Below are 19,702 nucleotides of genomic sequence, written 5' to 3'. Positions count from 1 at the left end.
ATGGTTGATGCATTGTCTCCTTTGGAGTCACCTCCTCCTCATGCCTGTGAGGGATGAATCCTTGGTAACATGCATAGATTTCCTTTTAAAAAGGATGGTGCAGTACGAGCTACTCACAAATTACAGCTCATACATAGTGATGTATGTGGTCCCATGAGGACACTTGCTTTTGGTGGTTATCTGTATTATGTCACATTTATAGATGACTACACAAATTATACTTGGATCTATGGCTTGAAGAAAAAATCAGATGTGTTTATGCATTTCAAACACTTTGTGGCCATGGTTGAAAATGAGACAGGGCTCAAGGTGCAACTGACAGAAGGGGGGAGTATATGTCTCATGATTTCGAGGCATTTTTGAGGAGAAAGGCATCACACATCAACTTACAGTGAGGCTTACCCCTCAGCAAAGCAAAGCTGAGCGGAAAAATAGAACTCTCATGGAGATGGATAGATGCATGCTCAATAGCAAGAAGTTGCCTCATAGATTTTGGCTCAAAGGCCTCATGTGTGCCAATTATGTTTTGAATCGGGCTCCCACAAAGGCTTTGAAGACAATCACTCCCTATGAGGCTTGGCATGGGAGGAAGCCTTCAGTGGATCACTTTCGTGTTTTTGAATGTGTTGCATATGCCCACCTGCCTGTGGAGTTTTGGCATAAGTTGTCAGATAAGGCACTAAACTGTATCTTTGTTGGGTATAGTGCACAAAGCAAAGGCTGTCGTCCCTATAGTCCTGCCACACACAAAATTTTTGTGAGTAGAGATGTAATTTTTTCAGAGAATTCAGCTCATACACATGCTGAATTCACTATTCCAGCTTCTTCAGATGATGTTTTTAAAGGGTTGCTTCCTATTGCTTTTAGTTCCCCAGCTGAAGCACATGCTGAAAATCAGAATTTACAGCAACCTCCTCCTGGTCCACATGCCCCGATTCAGCCACATGCTGATTTTGTTACTCCACAGGCACTGGATGATGTTGTGAGGCAAGAGATTCAAGAGATACATGCAGCCAAAACAATTTCGAATTGGTTGCTACAAACTCTCAGGGAGAGTAGACTTGAGGCACCTTTTGCCTGGCAGGACTCGTAGTGCAGTAAGGCACGCAGGGGGGGCTCTTTCTGTTGAGACAGCTTATGCAGGTTCTCTTCTTGATGAAGAAGAACCTGACTCTTTTGAAGAAGCCAAGGATAATGTGCATTGGATGAATGCCATGCACAGTGAATTGCAGTCCATTGAGAAAAATCAGACTTGGGATGTGGATTTGCCACCAAGGAAACATGTCATTGGTACCAAATGGATTTTTCAAAGTAAAAAGGAAGGTACAAGGCACGGCTAGTTGCCAAAGGCTATGCTCAGAAAAAGGACATAGATTATGAGGAGACTTTTGCTCCTACATCCCGGATGACCACCATCAAGTCAATTATTACCATGGCTGCAAATTTTGTTTGGAATGTCCATCAGTTGGACATAAAAACAGCTTTCCTTAATGGGGACTTGCAGGAAGAGGTTTACGTCAAACAACCTCCTGGTTTTGAACTTTCGGGCAATGCACTTCAAGTTTGCAAGCTGAATAAAGCTTCATATGGGCTGAAACAAACCCCACGTGCATGGTATGCCAAGATTGATGCCTTCCTGGCAAGTAAGGCGTTACACAATCGTCCCACGAAAAACACCCTCTACATATTTTGGTCATCATTCTTTATGTAGATGAAATGCTACTCACAGGGTCAAATGAGTAAACAATTGCAGATTTCAAGGCTGAATTGAAAGCTGAATTTGACATGAGAGATTTGGGCATGTTAAATTTCTATTTGGGGATCCAGTTCATACAAGACAAGCATGGCATTGTTATGTCTCAATCCAAGTATGTGCAAAAGCTCTTGGATAGGTTCAACATCCAAGATTGTAAGCCTACAGCCACTCCCATGGAGCCAGGGCTGAAGCTTACTATGTATGATGCCAGTGAATCAGTGGATGCCACACTTTACAGCTAGGCTGTTGGATGCCTCATTATTTATGCAATACACGGCCTAATATTCAGTATGCAGTATCTCACGTGAGCAGGTATATGAACAGCCCAAAGACAACACATTGGCAGGCCGTAAAACGCATCTTCCGTTCCTTGCAAGGCACAAAGTCTTATGGCTTGATGTTTCCCCGGGGGGGCCTGACTTACAGATGCATGCTTACAGTGACTCAGATTGGACTCGAGACTATGACACTAGGCAATCCATAAGTGATAGCTGTTTCTTTTTGGGCAAAGCTTGCATTTCTTGGCTGAGCAAGAAACAATCTACTATGGCTACTTCCTCATGTGAAGCCGAGTACAGGGCAGCTTTCACAGTGACAGTTGAATGTGTTTGGCTGTGTCGTTTGTTTGCTGATCTTCATCTCTTATTGGAGGGTTCTTCTCCAATTCTCACTGATAGTCAGAGTGCTATAGCATTGGCAAAGAATCCTGTGTTTCATGCTCGTACAAAGCACATTGAGGTTCATTATCATTATGTCAGAGAGAAGTTGCATGTAGGGGAGATCAATATGATCTATATGTCAACACATGACAATGTTGCAGACATCTTCACCAAAGCACCTACACGTGAGAAGTTTGAGGCATTTCGTAGTGCCCTGATTTTATCTCCTTTTGGTGATTTATCACTTCCATCATCACATTGGCACTGCAAGGGGGTGTTAGAATTATTGGCATATTCTAGGCAGTGACCAATGTAATCCATAAGTGAGTTAGGGGCACCTTTCCCTCTCTAGAGGTTTTTCCCCCTAACCACAGTTATTGGGTTAGTGTGGTTTTGTCATTTAGACAAAACCACCTCCACACTTGTACTTCTTCTATTTTATCTATTCAAGCTTTGACATTCTGCTCTCTTGCTTTCTTCTTGCTTCCATTTCAACAAGATCTCATAGTACACGAGGAATTTGAATGCGAAGTGCACCCCTGACTCGATCTCCTGTCGATCACACAACGTGCATATGCGGCCCTCCCTGGGAATCCCCTCAGCTAGTCCACTCGATACAGAGTCGGTGCGATGACACTCAAAACTGCTTGATGATGATCCTCAGTGAGTGCAGTAGATCGATCCGACTCTGGGGGAATAATGAAACCCTCCTCCGAGAAGTGGAGGCAGTGATCCCTATAGAAGCTGAGCGTCAATGGAAGCTCCCTCGGCTCCAATCAGGTCCTGAGAGTGTGTAGCTACAGGAGGTCCTATCAAATGACTTAGTTCACCTCATGGTATCCAAGTGGGATAGATGGAGCATCTAAGCTGTACTGGAAAGTAGGCAACCTGTCAATGTGGAGTCCTAGTCTCTCGAACCACCTACGTGTCTGTGCATACCAAAGGGAGGGAGGGGCTGAGAGAGGGAGGGGGAGAGGGGCTGAGAGAGGCGGAGAGAGGGGGCTGAGGGAGAGGGAGGTGGAGGAGCTAAGGGAGTTGGAGGGGCTGAGAGAGGAGGAGGGGGAGGGGCTGAGGGGCAGCAAGGAGGTCGGGGAGCAGCAGCAGCTCCTCTGCAACAGGGAGGAATTGGTCCACCTATGGGTTCATCCTTTCACAAGAAACACAATCGGCTTGCTCATAAAATGGCTGAGAATCCTGTGCATGAGCACAGCAACCTTAGGCTTCTTTTTAGGAGTGATCTACCATATAAGTCTGGCCCTTCTCAGCAAAGGGATGTTCATGAGGAGGAAGAGGAAAAAGGTGCACTTTCCATGTAATCTTAATTTTCAGTGATGTTGTAATGTGTATGTGCACTGTGCACATTTTCTTTAAATGCTGGAAGTAATGGAACATGTCATGTAGCTGGAATTGATATATTGTAATTGCTGCAGATTTCCCAATAATAAGTTGTTCTAATTGCTGCAAAATTACATAAGTAATTGTGTGTGTGGGATGTTGCTGTAATTGTTGTTACAACTTCCGAATTCCTAGTTGTTATTCCTAAAGGTATACGGGTTCACAAGTTTTCTTTACTCAGTTAGTTTTATGTGTGTGGGATGTTGCTCTAATAACAGCTTGTTATTACTTCAGACTTCCCAAAGGTATATGGGTCCACAAGTATTCTTTACTCAGCCTACCCATGACGTTTCCTATCAATTGAATAGGTGTTTCGGAAAAGTTTCAAGCTTCAGACGTTTCCTGCATCGAAACCTTTCATGCAACTTAGACAGAAAGTTATTTTCTCAGGGAAACAAAATTGTTCATCACAACATTTGTGGTAAAAGTTGCAAGTAGTTTCCTTCCAAAAAATACATACTATTATTTTTTAGAGCCATATTACATAATGTGGAGGAGTTCAAGATGTCTTCTATTGAAACAAAGAAACAAGACAAAAAACACACAGGTATAGCTGACTAGAACCTATAAACTACATATGTAGACTCTGTACTCTTAGGTGCCACTTTAACAAGACAATCTCGGTTTTTTACCAATTGATCTTGCCGCAAATCATCTCCTTTCTTAAACATAATTTTGCACTTTCCACCACCTCCTGCTGTTCGAAATGTCAACCTCAAGGGATGAAGAGCACTGCGAAAAATTGATGATTCTGATGGAACAATGCCCGTAATCACAATCTTAGGATCCAATGGCAAGGGGATGGGCTGCAAAGAACACCAACTTCTTAAAAAATGTGAAAAGAGCTAACAAATCATCAAATCAAGAGCTATCCTAGAATAAAGAAACACATTTCCAAAACCCAAATTACGATTTCACGTTGCTAAATTGCAAAAATAAAAAAGGTCACCCTCATAATGCAATGATATAAAGCATTATTTGACCAACTACACATAAGAGATGTGCTTTGATATCTTTAGTAGTCTATAATACACTAAGTTAATGTGTTTCCTTAGAGTCTACAAAATGGCAGAAGCCAAAAGAACTCCCTCATGGTCGAGAAATATTTGTTCCAATTAGCCAAGCTCTTTTAATGACGCTTACTTGACCATCATCACCATCATTTCCGATTAACAAGGCAAGAGGCCCGTAGATGTAGGCAGCTATTGAACAATCATAGTAGGCCACTTGATGGTCTTGATGTATGGATTGGCACCAAAGATACACAATATATTCAATGAATCCAGCCTCATCCATTGGAGGTAACTCCTCTAACCCTTGCTCTGTAGGACCTAGGTATTTCTTGAGTAGAAAAACATGGAAAACATCATGCTAGTAGTAGGTGGAAGCTCCAATTGATAGGCCACTTCACCAGCTTTCCTCATCACCTTGTAGGGTTCACAATACCTATGAGCAAGCTTGACATTAGTTTTTCCCTTCAAAGATGCATATCGTGACTTGTGGAGTCATAGAGATACAAAATCACCTTCCTCAAAATAGAGATTTCTCATGTGTTGATCAGCATTCTCCTTCATCCTGGCTTGAGCCCTCATCATGTTGTCCTTGCACTGCTGCAACATGGCAGTCATGTGGGCCAGATCATCTTTAGCATGCCGGTTGGTAAGGGTTGGGTCAATTATGGTGGATGGTACATGGGCTTTGCAGCCAAACATATACCTTTGTAAAACTAGAATATGTCCAATCATACAAATTTAGATTTTTTGTTGTTCTAAAGACCAAAAATCTACACATATAATAAATGAGAAAATGAAAGAGAAGAAAAATGAGGTAAACAAAAACTTTTATGAAAAACAAAAGGAAGACATACTTAGCAAGCAAAGCAACAATTATGTCGTCATCAGTGCCCAAGCATAAGCAACTATATTGGGTTTCTAAAGCCGCGGAGTCTCTTGGGCAAATCCTGTGCTTATTAAGATACGTCAAATAAACAAAAGAGAAAGAAAACAAGAAATAAAGAAGAAAGGAAGAAGGTGACTAAGCAAAAATAAACAAGCAAGTCAAGAAACAAAAACTTCCAAAAAACATGAATAAAATCTCTCTCTCTCTCTCTCTCTCTATATATATATATATATATATATCAGATCTGAGGGCGTTTCTACTGCCTCTTCAAAGATAGTTATGGGGTTTTGGCCCGTTTCCTCTCCTACTCAAACTAGAGATGTTTGGCTGGTTTCATTCATGAGGTGCTCAGACACCGTGATAGGATACTCTGAGCACGAAGACAGGAGCAGACTTCTCCCTCGACTGATACCTCTCAGAGCTCTATCATGGAGTTCTTTCAGCCATATCACATAGATCCCCACGAGGCGAGACCTCGACATGACCGTGACCCGACAGCTCAGATAGAGTGTGGACTCACAGATCATACTTGGGGACATTCCCTCCTTGTTTAGGGTCAAAGCCCAATCTACGGGGGTCACAGTGACCCTGGTTAGATGCAGAGCTACGACCAGGAGACGTACCAGGACTGCACCCTTGGGGGGGCGACAGTGCTCTATTGCTAACCTCAAGCCTCCCCCTCCACAGCCTCATCCATTCTGATGTCTTGCTACTGCTGATGATGATGATGATGATTATGATTATGATGATGTCGACGATGATGCTGAGATTAATTGATATATACAATCGAGATATGACTATGTTGTTGTACGTAGGATTTAGTACTGCCATTTTGCATTTTTTGCATTCTGCATTGGTATGGATGCTCATTTAGTAGCTCCACTACCACAGCTCATTGTATCAGGTTTTTCACAGTCTCATAGACCCATCGGTCTTCCGAAGACTTTAATAAACTGTCTTTCTTTCTTTCTTTCCTTCTCACTCTGACCGTCTGTACATACTTCTCGCTTATATTAACTTCATACCCCTTTTAGAGGATCGTGTTGCCCTAGTCACCCGCTGACTACACGAGACTGTCCTTCACGCTTCCACCCACACCACCCGCTCCACCCACCCACCACCCCTTGGGACCATACCCTGTAATAGCTGGGACGATGATGAGTATAAGGCTTTACGCCATTAGCTCAGATTCGAAACCAAAAACAATCTTCTGAGCGCACCAGAGACGCTACGCGAGAAGCATAGACTGGTACGGAGAAAGAAACTAGACTTCGTTCGTCAAAACGAGGAGGAGCTACTGAACATTTTGTTTAGTAACAACTCTAAGGACTTTTGGCAGAGATTTCTAGAAGGTCGGTCCCCCTCACCACTCACTGACACTCAGATCTGGTTTGATTATGCACGCACACTTTATGGCATCCCAAATCAGCCAATCCCTAACCTCTCACTCATGCCACGCCCCACATCCTGCACCCTCTTCACTAGGGAGGGCTAAAGGATGCCGTAATGAAACTTCATAATGGCCGAGCGAAGGATCATGAGGGGCTATGCACTGAGTTCATTGCATATGGGATTAACCTACTAGCCTTACAAGCTCTTTAATGAAGCTGTTTGTTTTGGGTTTCCACGCACCTAGACCATTAACACTATCTCACCCATGCACAAGGCAAGGGATTCCATGAGCCCGGAGAACTACAGGACCATTATGATTGGACATGTCATGTCTAAGGTTTATGCATCAGTACTTAATTCCGAGGTTAGCACATTTGCAGAGTGTTGAGGGCTTAAAGCAGCAGGACAGGCCGGATTCTGGCATGATCATGGAACCATGGACCACATTCTCACGCTCAGATGTATCATCGACGAGGTGAGGGCACGGAAGCAGAGGGTTTATTGTTGCTTTGTGGATTTCCACAAGACATTTGACACGGTTCCGAGAGCTCGCCTCATACGGCACCTACAGGACTTGGGTTATGACCAGGAGATCATTTGGGCTGTCATGGCACTTTACGAGAGAGTTTCAGGCAGAGTCCAAGTAGGATCTGAGTGGACAGACAAGATCATGAGCACTATCGGGGTCAAACAAGGGTATCCTTTATCGCCTACCTTGTTTGGCCTCTACATTGACGAGCTTGAGACAGTGATGCAGACACAGGGGGGTAGGTTGCTCTCTTGGCAAGCTGATCCGAATATTGCTTTACGCAGATGACATGGCTCTCTTGTCTTCCTCAACAGAGGGGCTCCAGAGACACCTTGACGCACTACAATCCTTTTGTTAGTCTCATGATTTGAAGGTCAACCTGGGTAAAACCAAGGTCATGATCTTCAATACATCTCAAGCCATCGTGCGCCAGGAGCAGTTCACATTTGATGGGTCACCTGTTGGGATAGTTTAATCATACACTTATCTTGGGGTTATCTTTTCCGGACCCATCTTCACTATGAGACCCGTGATACAGGCACGCTTGAGCAGAGGGTATGCTTCATTGGCCAAACTAGAGAGGCAATGCTTCCACTCGCACTTTCAGGATCCACGTACCAAGGGGTTGCTTTTTGACTCCTTGGTCCGCCCAGCGGGGATGTATGGCAGCCCATGTTGGGAGCCAAACTTGTCGAATACAGAGTGGGCCCGTGTGGAGCGGCTACAGGTTCTCATGTTATCACGGATGATTCGTGGTAAGCCATTCGTTCCTCACCAGATCATTCAGGCGGAGTTTGGGTCACTCCCTTTATAGCTAGATGCTGCATTTCAAGTCATCACGCATCTATACCGAGTCAGGGAATATGGGGATTACACCTCCAAAACTGAGAAAAACCAGTCAACCAGCGCATGGGACCACTCGAAATTCAACAGAAAGCTGTAGCTTTGCAAGAGGAGAGGCCCATGAGGCGGTAGAAGCAAAAAAGCCACTTTTGCAAATTTGACCAGCGAAAGAAGTGCTCAGCTCTGCCCGTTCTACCAAACGCACGGAGGGAAAGCATATCACTATGAAGGGGAGGGAGAGGGGAAGCCATCGGGCCAAACGGAAGTCGAGGAATCCAAACGGGTGAGGAGTTATGAAGAAAAACGAAATTCAGCTGAAGAAGGCTGAAAAAGCAGTCCAAAATCTCAACAAAGGGAGAAGATGAGAGAGAAAACCACACATGTGAAGTTTAGAAGCCCCAGGAAGGTCCAGAAATGGCAAAGGAGCATGTAGAAGGCACTAAAGCCACCTGGAACTCTAGGGGGGCCACTGAAGGTACATGGCTCTCTAGGGGGCCCATTAAAAATGCCACATCATCATTTCCCAACAACCACTCTTTTAATTCCTTGGAATGCCTTTGGCCCTAGGGATTAATTACGCTTAGGTGCTAGGTACCATGCCGCGTTTAATTACACATTATTAAGCCCATGCTTGGACTTTTAAAACCAAAGTTGTCACGGTCTTGTAGTACATTAAAGTACTTATAATTTCATGCCCCCGTGACATACTCCTCTCTTGAACAGCAAACCACAGTTTGTTGCCCCAAAACACAGGAGTGAGCATGAAATACAGCATGAAAGAGTATACAAGAAAGCCGCAGCTATAGTATATAGAGACAGTGAAAATATGGCTAGGAGAGGCATGCATCCATCCATATACATGGCTCAAAATCTATGTGATCCTCGGCGATCAATAGTCAAGATGCATCAATATCATAAAGTCTCACAGTAGAAATACTATCAGCTCAGTATCTCGGATGAAACATACAGTGTCATCAAGCGACCTCATGAAATCACGATGAGCCCGTCTGTACTGAGGGAGTGGAGATGCTACCCCCCTCTCGAACACTAGGTAATGCTCCAAACGCTCGCTCTGCTGAACTACCTGTAGGAGCCCGGACCGCAGTCGGCTCTAATTGGAAAGCATCAAGGTAAAGCTGCAATATCCCAGGTGAATTTGCCAGTTCACCTTCCTCCATCCATTTCGCATCAAGTGATGGGTAATTTTGAAATTTTACCAAGTAGCGACGGATAACTTTACCCTTGAGCTTTCTATCTCTGTGTGCCAGAATCTGCTCTGGGACCAGAAGTTCATCCTGTTCTTCCACTTCAGGCTGCACCTCATCAGGTAAATCCTCGAGAATATCTCCATGATATTACTTTAATAAGCTCACATGAAAGGCATTATGTATCTTCCAATGCGGAGGTAACTTCAGCCTGTAAGCTACCTCGTTTATCTTTTCAGAAACTTGGAAAGGACCATAGTAACGCATGTTCAGCTTTGTGTACAACCTTTCCTTGCCTTTCCTATTTTTCAGCCTTGCCTTCTGAAAACGCAGCAAAACCCAATCACCTTCTGTGAATACCAATTCCCTGCGGGCTTATCTACTGCTCTTTTCTGCTTGTCCTGACTTCTTTGCAAGGCATATTTGATCTTCTTGTAAGCCTCTTTACGGCTTTTCACAAAACGATCAGCTTCCAAGATTTTCTCTTTTGTATGCAAAATGGGAGGTATCTTCCTGGCACCTTCCACTATTTCAAAAGGTGCTTTACCTGTGGATGTGTGCACCGTATTATTGTAAGCATATTCCAGCAAAGGCAAATAATGCTCCCATTTGCTTCTGTGGTCTGAGACATAGCATTTAAACATATCCAAGATGTTAGAGTTTTCCTGCTCCGATTGTCCATCAGACTGAGGGTGAAAAGATGACGAAAAATTCAGCGTAGTGCCCATATTTTCAAACAGCCCTCTCCAAAAGAGGCTCGTCATCCTCCGATCTCTATCATTGATTATGGATTCAGGCATCCCATGATACTTGATGACATGCTGCAGAAACAATTTGGCCATTTGATCCGCTATAATTTTCTTTCTTACTGGCACAAAGTGGGCTTGTTTGCTAAACCTGCAAATTATTGTCCACAATCCATCATGTCCAGTAGGAGTACGTGGAAGATCAAACACAAAATCCATAGCTATGCTTTGCCATGGTCTATTCGGAACTGGCAAAGGGTGTAACAACCCAGGTGCCTTCTACCTATCAAACTTTACTTTCTGACAAACCATGCATGTTCTCACATATTCTTCCACATCTTTCCTCAAAGATGGCCAATAAAAGTATTGCTCCACTGCTGTAATTGTTGCTGTAATTCCCCTATGTCCTGCATATGGAGGAGCACAACTTTCCATTATGACTTTTTGTCGCATCTGATCAGTGACACAGAGTCGTCCATGCATCAAAATGAAACCCTCTTTCATCATATAGTGATCATGCCTTTGACCATTAGAAAGCTGATCATAAATAGTTGAAAAATCAGCATCATTAACATATTGATCTTTCATCACATCTGAAACCGGCCTCTAATCACTCAGAGGGCAGTGGAACTAAACCTTTAATCACTTCAGCACTTATTTACAGCTCACAAAGCATATATCACAACCATTAACCATTGCATGATCACCATTTGGCATTACCCATTTGTTCACAAACAAAACCACTGAAAAAGGGATGGAGGCTACAATGCCCCTGCTCAACAGACATAGACAAGTGCACCCGATTGGCCCCAAACACCGTGGCGCCCCTTTCGGTATTTCTTTATATTTCACAGTGAAATGATTACAAGTTGCATCTGAGAGACCTTCCCTGCAACTGAGCACGCAGCCCCAATTCACTAAGCCCTCGCAAGGCTTTTAAGCATAGAACAACATCACATAAGTGCACTTAACCCATAGGCTCAACCCAAAGGCATTCTCTTTTCTGAGTGCAATTCCATTGGCTCAGAGAGAAATGCATTGAGAAGGTCTTGGAGAAGTTTCATCGCCGGAAAGTCCTCCGAAACTGAGAAAAACCAGTCAACCAGCGCGTGGGACCACTTGAAATTCAACAGAAAGCTGTAGCTTTGCAAGAGGAGAGGCCCAGGAGGCGGTAGAAGCAAAAAGGTCCAGAAAAAGCCACTTTTGCAAATTCGACCAGCAAAAGAAGTACTCAGCTCTGCCCGTTCTACCAAACGCATGGAGGGAAAAGCATATCACTACGAAGGGGAGGCAGAGGGGAAGCCATCGGGCCAAACGGAAGTCGAGGAATCCAAACGGGTGAGGAGTTATGAAGAAAAACGGAATTCAGCTGAAGGAGGCTGAAAAACTAGTCCAAAATCTCAACAAAGGGAGAAGATGAGAGAGAAAACCACACATGTGAAGTTTAGAAGGCCCAGGAAGGTCCAGGAATGGCAAAGGAGCATGTAGAAGGCACTAGAGCCACCTGGAACTCTAGGGGGGCCACTAAAGGTACATGGCCCTCTAGGGGGCCCATTAAAAATGCCACATCATCATTTCCCAACAACCACTCTTTTAATTCCTTGGAATGCCTTTGGGCCTAGGGATTAATTACGCTTATGTGCTAGGCACCATGCCGCGTTTAATTACACATTATTAAGCCCACGCTTGGACTTTTAAACCAAAGTTGTCACGGTCTTGTAGTACATTAAAGTACTTGGAATTTCACGCCCCCGTGACATACCCCTCTCTTGAAACAGCAAACCACAGTTTGCTGCCCCAAAACACAAGAGCGAGCATGAAATATAGCATAAAAGAGTATACAAGAAAGCCGCAGCTATAGTATATAGAGACAGTGAAAATATGGCTAGGAGAGGCATGCATCCATCCATATACACTGCTCAAAATCTATGTGATCATCGGCAATCAATAGTCAAGATGCATCAATATCATGAAGTCTCACAGCAAAAATACTGTCAACTCAGTATCTCGGATGAAACATACAGTGTCATCAAGCGACCTCATGAAATCACAGTGAGCCCGTCTCTACTGAGGAAGTGGAGGTGCTACCCCCCCCTCGAACACCAGGTAATGCTCCAGACACTCGCTCTGCTGAACTACCTGTAGGAGCCTGGACCGCAGTCGGCTCTAATTGAAACGCATCAAGGTAAAGCTACAATATCCCAGGTGAATCTGCCAGTTCACCTTCCTCCATCCATTTCGCATCAAGTGATGGGTAATTTTGAAATTTTACCAAGTAGCGACGGATAACTTTACCCTTGAGCTTTCTATCCCTGTGTGCCAGAATCTGCTCTGGGACCAGAAGTTCATCATGTTCTTCACTTCAGGCTGCACCTCATGAGGTATATCCTCGGGAATATCTCCATGATATTGCTTTAATAAGCTCACATGAAAGGCATTATGTATCTTCCAATGCGAAGGCAACTTCAGCCTGTAAGCTACCTCGTTTATCTTTTCAGAAACCTGGAAAGGACCATAGTAACGCATGTTCAGCTTTGTGTACAACCTTTCCTTGCCTTTCTTATTTTTCAGCCTTGCCTTCTGAAAACGCAGCAAAACCCAATCACCTTCTGTGAATACCAATCCCTGCAGTGCTTATCTGCTGCTCTTTTCTACTTGTCCTGACTTCTTTGCAAGGCATATTTGATCTTCTTGTAAGCCTCTTCAAGGCTTTCCACAAAACGATCAGCTTCGAAGATTTTCTCTTTTGTATGCAAAATGGGAGGTATCTTCCTGGCACCTTCCACTATTTCAAAAGGTGCTTTACCTGTGGATGTGTGCACCGTATTATTGTAAGCATATTCCAGCAAAGGCAAATAATGCTCCCATTTGCTTTTGTGGTCTGAGACATAGCATTTAAACATATCCAAGATGGTAGAGTTTTCCTGCTCCGATTGTCCATCAGACTGAGGGTGAAAAGATGATGAAAAATTCAGCGTAGTGTCCATATTTTCAAACAATCCTCTCCAAAAGATGCTGGTCATCCTCGGATCTCTATCACTAATTATGGATTCAAGCATCCCATGATACTTGAAGACATGCTGCAAAAACAATTTGGCCATTTGAGCTGCTGTAATTTTCTTTCTTACTGGCACAAAGTGAGCTTGTTTGCCAAACCTGCAAATTATTGTCCACAATCCATCATGTCCAGTAGGAGTACGTGGAAGATCAAACACAAAATCCATAGCTATGCTTTGCCATGGTCTATCCGGAATTGGCAAAGGGTGTAACAACCCAGGTGCCTTCTGCCTGTCAAACTTTACTTTCTGACAAACCATGCATGTTCTCACATATTCTTCCACATCTTTCCTCAAAGATGGCCAATAAAAGTATTGCTCCACTGCTGTAATTGTTGCTGTAATTCCCCTATGTCCTGCATATGGAGGAGCATGACTTTCCATTATGACTTTCTGTCGCATCTGATCAGTGACACAGAGTCGTCCATGCATCAAAATGAAACCCTCTTTCAACATATAGTGATCATGCCTTTGACCATCAGAAAGCTGATCCGAAATAGTTGAAAAATCAGCATCATTAACATACTGATGTTTCATCACATCTAACACATTGTTGTAAGCAATGCTCACTGCTGAAACACTGGGTTTCTTGGAGACTGCTTCAGGTTGTGGTTTCCTGGAAAGTGCATCAGCCACGACATTTTTGTTACCCGGCACATCTACAATTTGAAAATGAAACATTGAGAGGAAGTTAGCCCATCTCATATGCTTTTCAGATTATTTTCTCTGCATGAGAAATTTTCAAAATTGGCCGACTCCTTATGGCCTCAACTTTTGCAGGATCCATCTTGACTCCATCCTTTGACACTATATGACCGAGAAAATGAATCTCATGCATAAAGAACTCACTTTTCTTGGTGTTTATTAATAGCTTGTGTCTTTTCAACTCTTGAAACACAATAGTGAGGTGTTTCCTGTGCTCCTGCTCATTTTTAGAGAACACAATGATGTCATCGAAGAAAGTGCCCACAAACTTTCTGTGTGCTCTAAAAATTTTGTCCATCATTCTATTGAAAGTGGGAGGTGCATTAGTCAAACCAAAAGGCATCACAAGGAACTCATATAAGCCAAATGAAGTGCGGAAGGCAGTCTTGTAGACATCTTCAGGCCGTATCCTTATCTGATGGTATCCACTTTTAAGGTCAATACGACTGAACATTGAGAAACCTTCCAACCGATCCAATATATCATCAATGCGTGGAATTGGAAAACGGTTCTTAATTGTGACTTTATTCAAAGCCCTATAATCAATACACATTCTCCAACTGCCATCCTTCTTTTGCACAAGCAACACAAGGGAACAGTAAGGAGAATTACTTGGCTGTATTAATTCCTTTTCCAAGAGTTCCTTCACTTGTGACATTATCTCTTCCTATTGTGCCTTACTGACACGATAGGGAGGTATATTAGGCGGTGAGCTTCCTGGAATTATATCGATTTGATGATCCTCGGGCCTCTTGGGAGGTAATTCTTGAGAAAGTGCATCTGAGAAACAATCCTGAAAATCTGAAATAAAAGCAACCCTTTCTCTATCTAAAGCAGAAAGAGTAGAGCCTTCCTGAACTGGTTGGCTGTCCTCTTTGACAAAAATCAAGTACACTGAAATATGACGCTTTATTACATTGGAAATACAAGAAGCTGAAACTACAGGGATGGACTCCCCTTTTAACTTTACATCAAGTACATGATTTTTGCCTCTATAAGTTAAAGAAATCTTCTTGTTTGTCATCTGCACATCAGTCCCCACCCTGTACATCCAAGGCATCCCAAGCAAAGCATCACATTCTGGCAAAGGCATAATGTAGAAGTCCTCTGCATCCTGATATCCCTGGATATGCATCCTCAACTTGCCAATGATAGGAGTGCCAGGTGTGTTGAGTTCAGGGTTGGCCATATCACACATGCCGGATGGCCCCATTTCCTCAGGCTTGATGCCAAGCCTTCCTGCCATATCAGGAGTTATGAAATTTGCCTTTGCCCCAGAATCAAAGAAAAACAAACAATTCTGATTTCTGATTTTTCCCCATGCTCTGCACATCTCAGTCTTTTTCATTTCCTCTTCATCATGTGCATGTGGCAAACTCCCAATCACATCTGGAAGAAGTCCTACGGAAGGTTTAGGCTTTTTGCCCTTCCGATCAGCCTGTTTATCACCATTCTTATCATCATCTGACCTGTCTCTTTTCTTGAATGGGCAATCATAAGAGCGGTATCCCTCTCCTTTGCATATAAAACATTTGTTTTGCTCCACGAGTAATTTTTTCTCTTCATCAGATAACTTGGTACGGGGCTGTTTATTAGGCTGTCCACGCCTTTGACCAGCTTTGAATTGGGCTTTTCCTCCCTTTTGAAACGGTCGTTTGCCAAAATTTTTATTTTCAGATTTGATGTCCTTATCCTAGTGTTTGGCAGCCCGTTTGTTGTCTTCTTTCTTGCTGTCCATAAAGCCCAAATTCTTCTCCTGCATCCATGCATATGTCCTTGCATTCTCAATTAATTGAGTCATAGAACCCACCTTGGTTTTGATGCAATAATCACGAAGCTCACTAGGCAATCCACAACAATACCTCTCTATTTGCTCTTTCAAAGAAACATGCCTGTAAGAGCTCAATGGCAGCAAAACATCCCAAAACCTCTGGGTGTAATCATCAAGATTCTTGCAAAGTTTGTATGACAAGTCATGCCAGTGTGAAAGTACTTCAACTTCAAAAGTTGGAGTAAGCCAAGTAGAAGAGAACACTTGCTTAAATTCCAGCCAAGTAGCAGGTGCATCTCCATGAAGCATAAGGTTGCTGTACCACTTAAGTGCATTGCCTTTCAAAAATGTGGCAACCTTCTGTTGGGGGTAAAGGCACATTGCCAACCCTTAATTAAAGAATTAAAGATAGGACACCTATGACTGTCTTAAGACAGTCATAGGGTAAACCTAATCCTAATAAAACATAAGTGAGTTTGTGGTGTGGCTCACTCTTACTTCACACCCGCACTAGAGTGTCACTCTCTCTCACTCTCACTCTCTTGCTCTCTTCCACTTCTCTTCCCCCCTCAACTGGTATCAGAGCCTATCAAGCCTTCTCTCCCCCTCTCAACTGCCTACCTCATCCGTACCGTACGGACGTACGGACAGATCCGTACGGACGTACGTCGTCCGTACGACCGTACGGACGGGCTCGACATCGCAGCGACAGCGTGGTCGCGGGTGCGGGCATCGTCAGTTTGCAAGCGGCGCGTTTTTCGAGGGCATCAGAGTGAAGGCGCGGTCGCGGGCTGCAGGACTTTTGCGCGGCGCATTTCGTACTGCAGCTGGGCGCATTTCGCAGGTCACCTCCAAGGGCAGCGTATTTCGTACGGCAGATCTAAGGCGGCGCATTTCGTAGGGCTGCAGGCCTTTGTTGCGGGCGCAGGCGTCGTCAAGCTGCAGTAGTACAGCAGCTTAGCTGCTATGTGCAGCCATTCATACATCAGTTGTACGGACTGTCCGTACAGCCGTACGGACTGCCGTACAACTGTGTACGGGCATCTTCTTCTGGTATCTCACCTGTAGGTACAATTGTTTGGCTGCAAGATTCGATTTTTTTTTGGGGGAAGCGTGCCTGCTACAGGCACCGATAGTACACAGGTACTTTGCAGGTACTAAAAAGTACAGCAGATTTTCTGATTGGAAGAGAAATATTCCTGAAGCATTCTAGCAGTATACTGTGCATTTGTTGAGGTACATCAGGTACTCTCGTGTCACTCACGCTTGAGGTGACTTGTGCCACAGTGGTGGTGTTTGTGCAGTTACTTGTCATTCAGGAAGGTCAGATGCTTGTTTTGCAGAAGCTTCTATGCATTTACTGAGTGCAATTCTCAGTTTTGGGTGACCATTTCAAAGGGCTTTTGCCTGGATGTGTTTGCAGTATATGCCTTGAGGCAGTGTGTAGCCAGGGAGCACACATTTGCTTTATTTCCGCAGTGCATTTGGTGACATTTGTTGCAGGTCACATTCTTTGTACACACTTTGAAAATCTCAGTTGAGCCACGCTTGGTCAGGGCGCATCGAGTTTACTCGGTCCCTAACTGCCCATCGTTGACAGTGCTCAAAAGATTTTCTTCTTGGTGTCTGTACTTTGTGATTTGTGTTGTTACTGAGTACACAGGGGCAGTCTATGCATTGCACATTGTCAGGTACAAGTGTCAGAGAGACTTCATATTGCATGCTACCTCAGTGTTGAGGTGTTCTCCACTTGATTCAGGTGTCAGATCAAGGGGCTTTTGCCCAGACTTTGTTTGATAGCACTTGGGTTACCGACAGAGATCTTCAGATGCATTTTCTCCCCTTGGTATAAGGGTGATTGCTTGGGATTTATCCCATTTACTGTTGCAGGTTTTGTGACAGGCTGAAGGGTCATTTACTGTTTTTTGGGTGTTAGTCAAGTGGTTTCTGCAATTTAACTCAGTGCAATACCTCATCTGAGGTGGGAGAAGTGATCAGTACAGTCAGTACAGCAGTGTTTACAGCAGTGTTGGTGGTTTTGTCAGATGATTGTGCACTGTTAAGCACTTGTTGAGCAGCAGCAGCAGTCTGAAATTACTGTTTTTTTTTTTTAATGCCTCTCTGAGCTCAGAACAGTTTGTCAGAAGGTACAGTAGTTGCAGGGACATTTACTGTTTTGCTGCAGATTTTACTGACAGTAAAAAACAGCACCATTGAGAGTGCTTCTGGCTCTAGAATAGAGCAGGCCTTTTCTGAGAAATCAGAACCTTTATTCAGCCTCTTTTATTTCCAGGGAGTTAGGTACTTTCCTCATCTGATATGGCATCAGGAGGAGGTGACTCTTCAATTCTGAACATAAAGAAACTGGAAGGAGCACATAACTATGCATTATGGGCAGAACAGTGCTTGAATGTACTTCTGTTAAAGAAGATTGCTAAGCCCATAAGGGTGAAGGGTGTCAAGCCATCTGATATGGCAGCTAATGACTGGGAAGAGCTTGATTTGTCCGCGAGGGCAGCTATCATGCTCACTATTTCAGACACTCTTGTGTTCAATGTACAGGCTGAAAAGACCTCTTATGGTCTATGGCAAAGACTAGAAGAATTATATGCCCAAAAGAGCTCAGCCAGTAAGGTTTATTGGCTGAAGAAGCTGGTTGATCTTCGCATGAAGGAAGGTACAGCTATGACCTCACACTTGAGTGAGTTCAATGCTATCTTTACACAGCTGATTGCACAGGGGTTGAACCTTGATGAGGAGTTCAAGGCTACTTTCTTGCTGTGTACCCTCCCTGAGAGTTGGGACACTTTCAAGACCACCCTGTCAAACTCTAATGCCACTCTTATTTATGCTGATGTAGAGAGCTCTCTCCTTATGGAGGAGATGAGCAGGAAGAATAATGCGGGCAGCAAGTCTTCAAATGCTTTGCAGGTACAGGACGGAGGCAGGACTCAGCAGAAGGGGAGATCTGCTAGTAAGTCCAAATCCCGCAGTCAGTCCCGTGGCAAAAAGGACATTGAATGCTTTTATTGTGGCAAGAAGGGACATGTGAAGTCAAAGTGCTTCAAGTTCATACGGGATCAGAAAGCCAAGAAGGCTGAAACAAAGGATGCAGGAAATGCAAGCAAAGGCAAAGGCAAGGCCAAGGCAGATGACTTGGATGCAGTGAATGTTGCAGCAGAGGACAGTGACAGTGACATACATGATGTTTTATGCTCTTCTGCTGTAATAGCACATGCTTTGGTTATTGATGGCCATGACATGCACACCTGGCTCTTGGATTCAGGTGCCTCTTTTCATGTTACTCCTCATAGGGAGTGGTTTACTTCCTACACAGGTACTCATGGAGTTGTTCATCTTGGGAACAACTATGCATGTCAGGTTGCAGGGATTGGCAGTATACAGATAGTATTTCCTGATGGACAGTCATTTATGCTTGATGGTGTTCGCCATGTGCCGCAAATCAAGAAAAATCTGATTAGCACTGGCTTATTGGATGACAGTGGTTACCACACCACATTTGGGGATTCCAAATGGGTGATTACTGATGGCCAGACTGTAGTGGCTGAGGGTTTTAAGAGTGATACCTTGTACCCTCTTTATGTTTCCAGTGTTGGTAATCATGTTGTTGCCATAACCGAGCTGCCAAAGGTTTCATTGTGGCATAGCCGGTTGGGACACATGTCTGTGAAAGGAATGCAAGAACTGTCACGTTTGGGTTATCTGCCGCCTCTTTCTTTTTCAGA

At 43.9% G+C, this 19,702-nt stretch overlaps 1 protein-coding gene across 1 annotated transcript in view; it reads right to left on the bottom strand.

Moving 5' to 3' along the window:
* Nucleotides 1–19,702, bottom strand: part of VPS34 (vacuolar protein sorting 34) — a 179,830-nt gene that overhangs the window by 92,884 nt on the left and 67,244 nt on the right. The window contains exon 12 of the mRNA XM_087402441.1: nt 4,443–4,616. Coding sequence (XP_087258567.1) covers nt 4,443–4,616 — 174 coding nt within the window. The remainder of the gene's footprint in view (nt 1–4,442; nt 4,617–19,702) is intronic.

Source organism: Dipteris shenzhenensis, chromosome 31 (assembly GCF_047967505.1).
Source record: "Dipteris shenzhenensis isolate YYH24624 ecotype China chromosome 31, Dip_SZ_1.0, whole genome shotgun sequence".
Classification (NCBI taxonomy): domain Eukaryota; kingdom Viridiplantae; phylum Streptophyta; class Polypodiopsida; order Gleicheniales; family Dipteridaceae; genus Dipteris; species Dipteris shenzhenensis.
The sequence above is the reverse complement of the archived record's forward strand: the minus strand, read 5'-3'. Positions and strand labels throughout refer to the sequence as shown.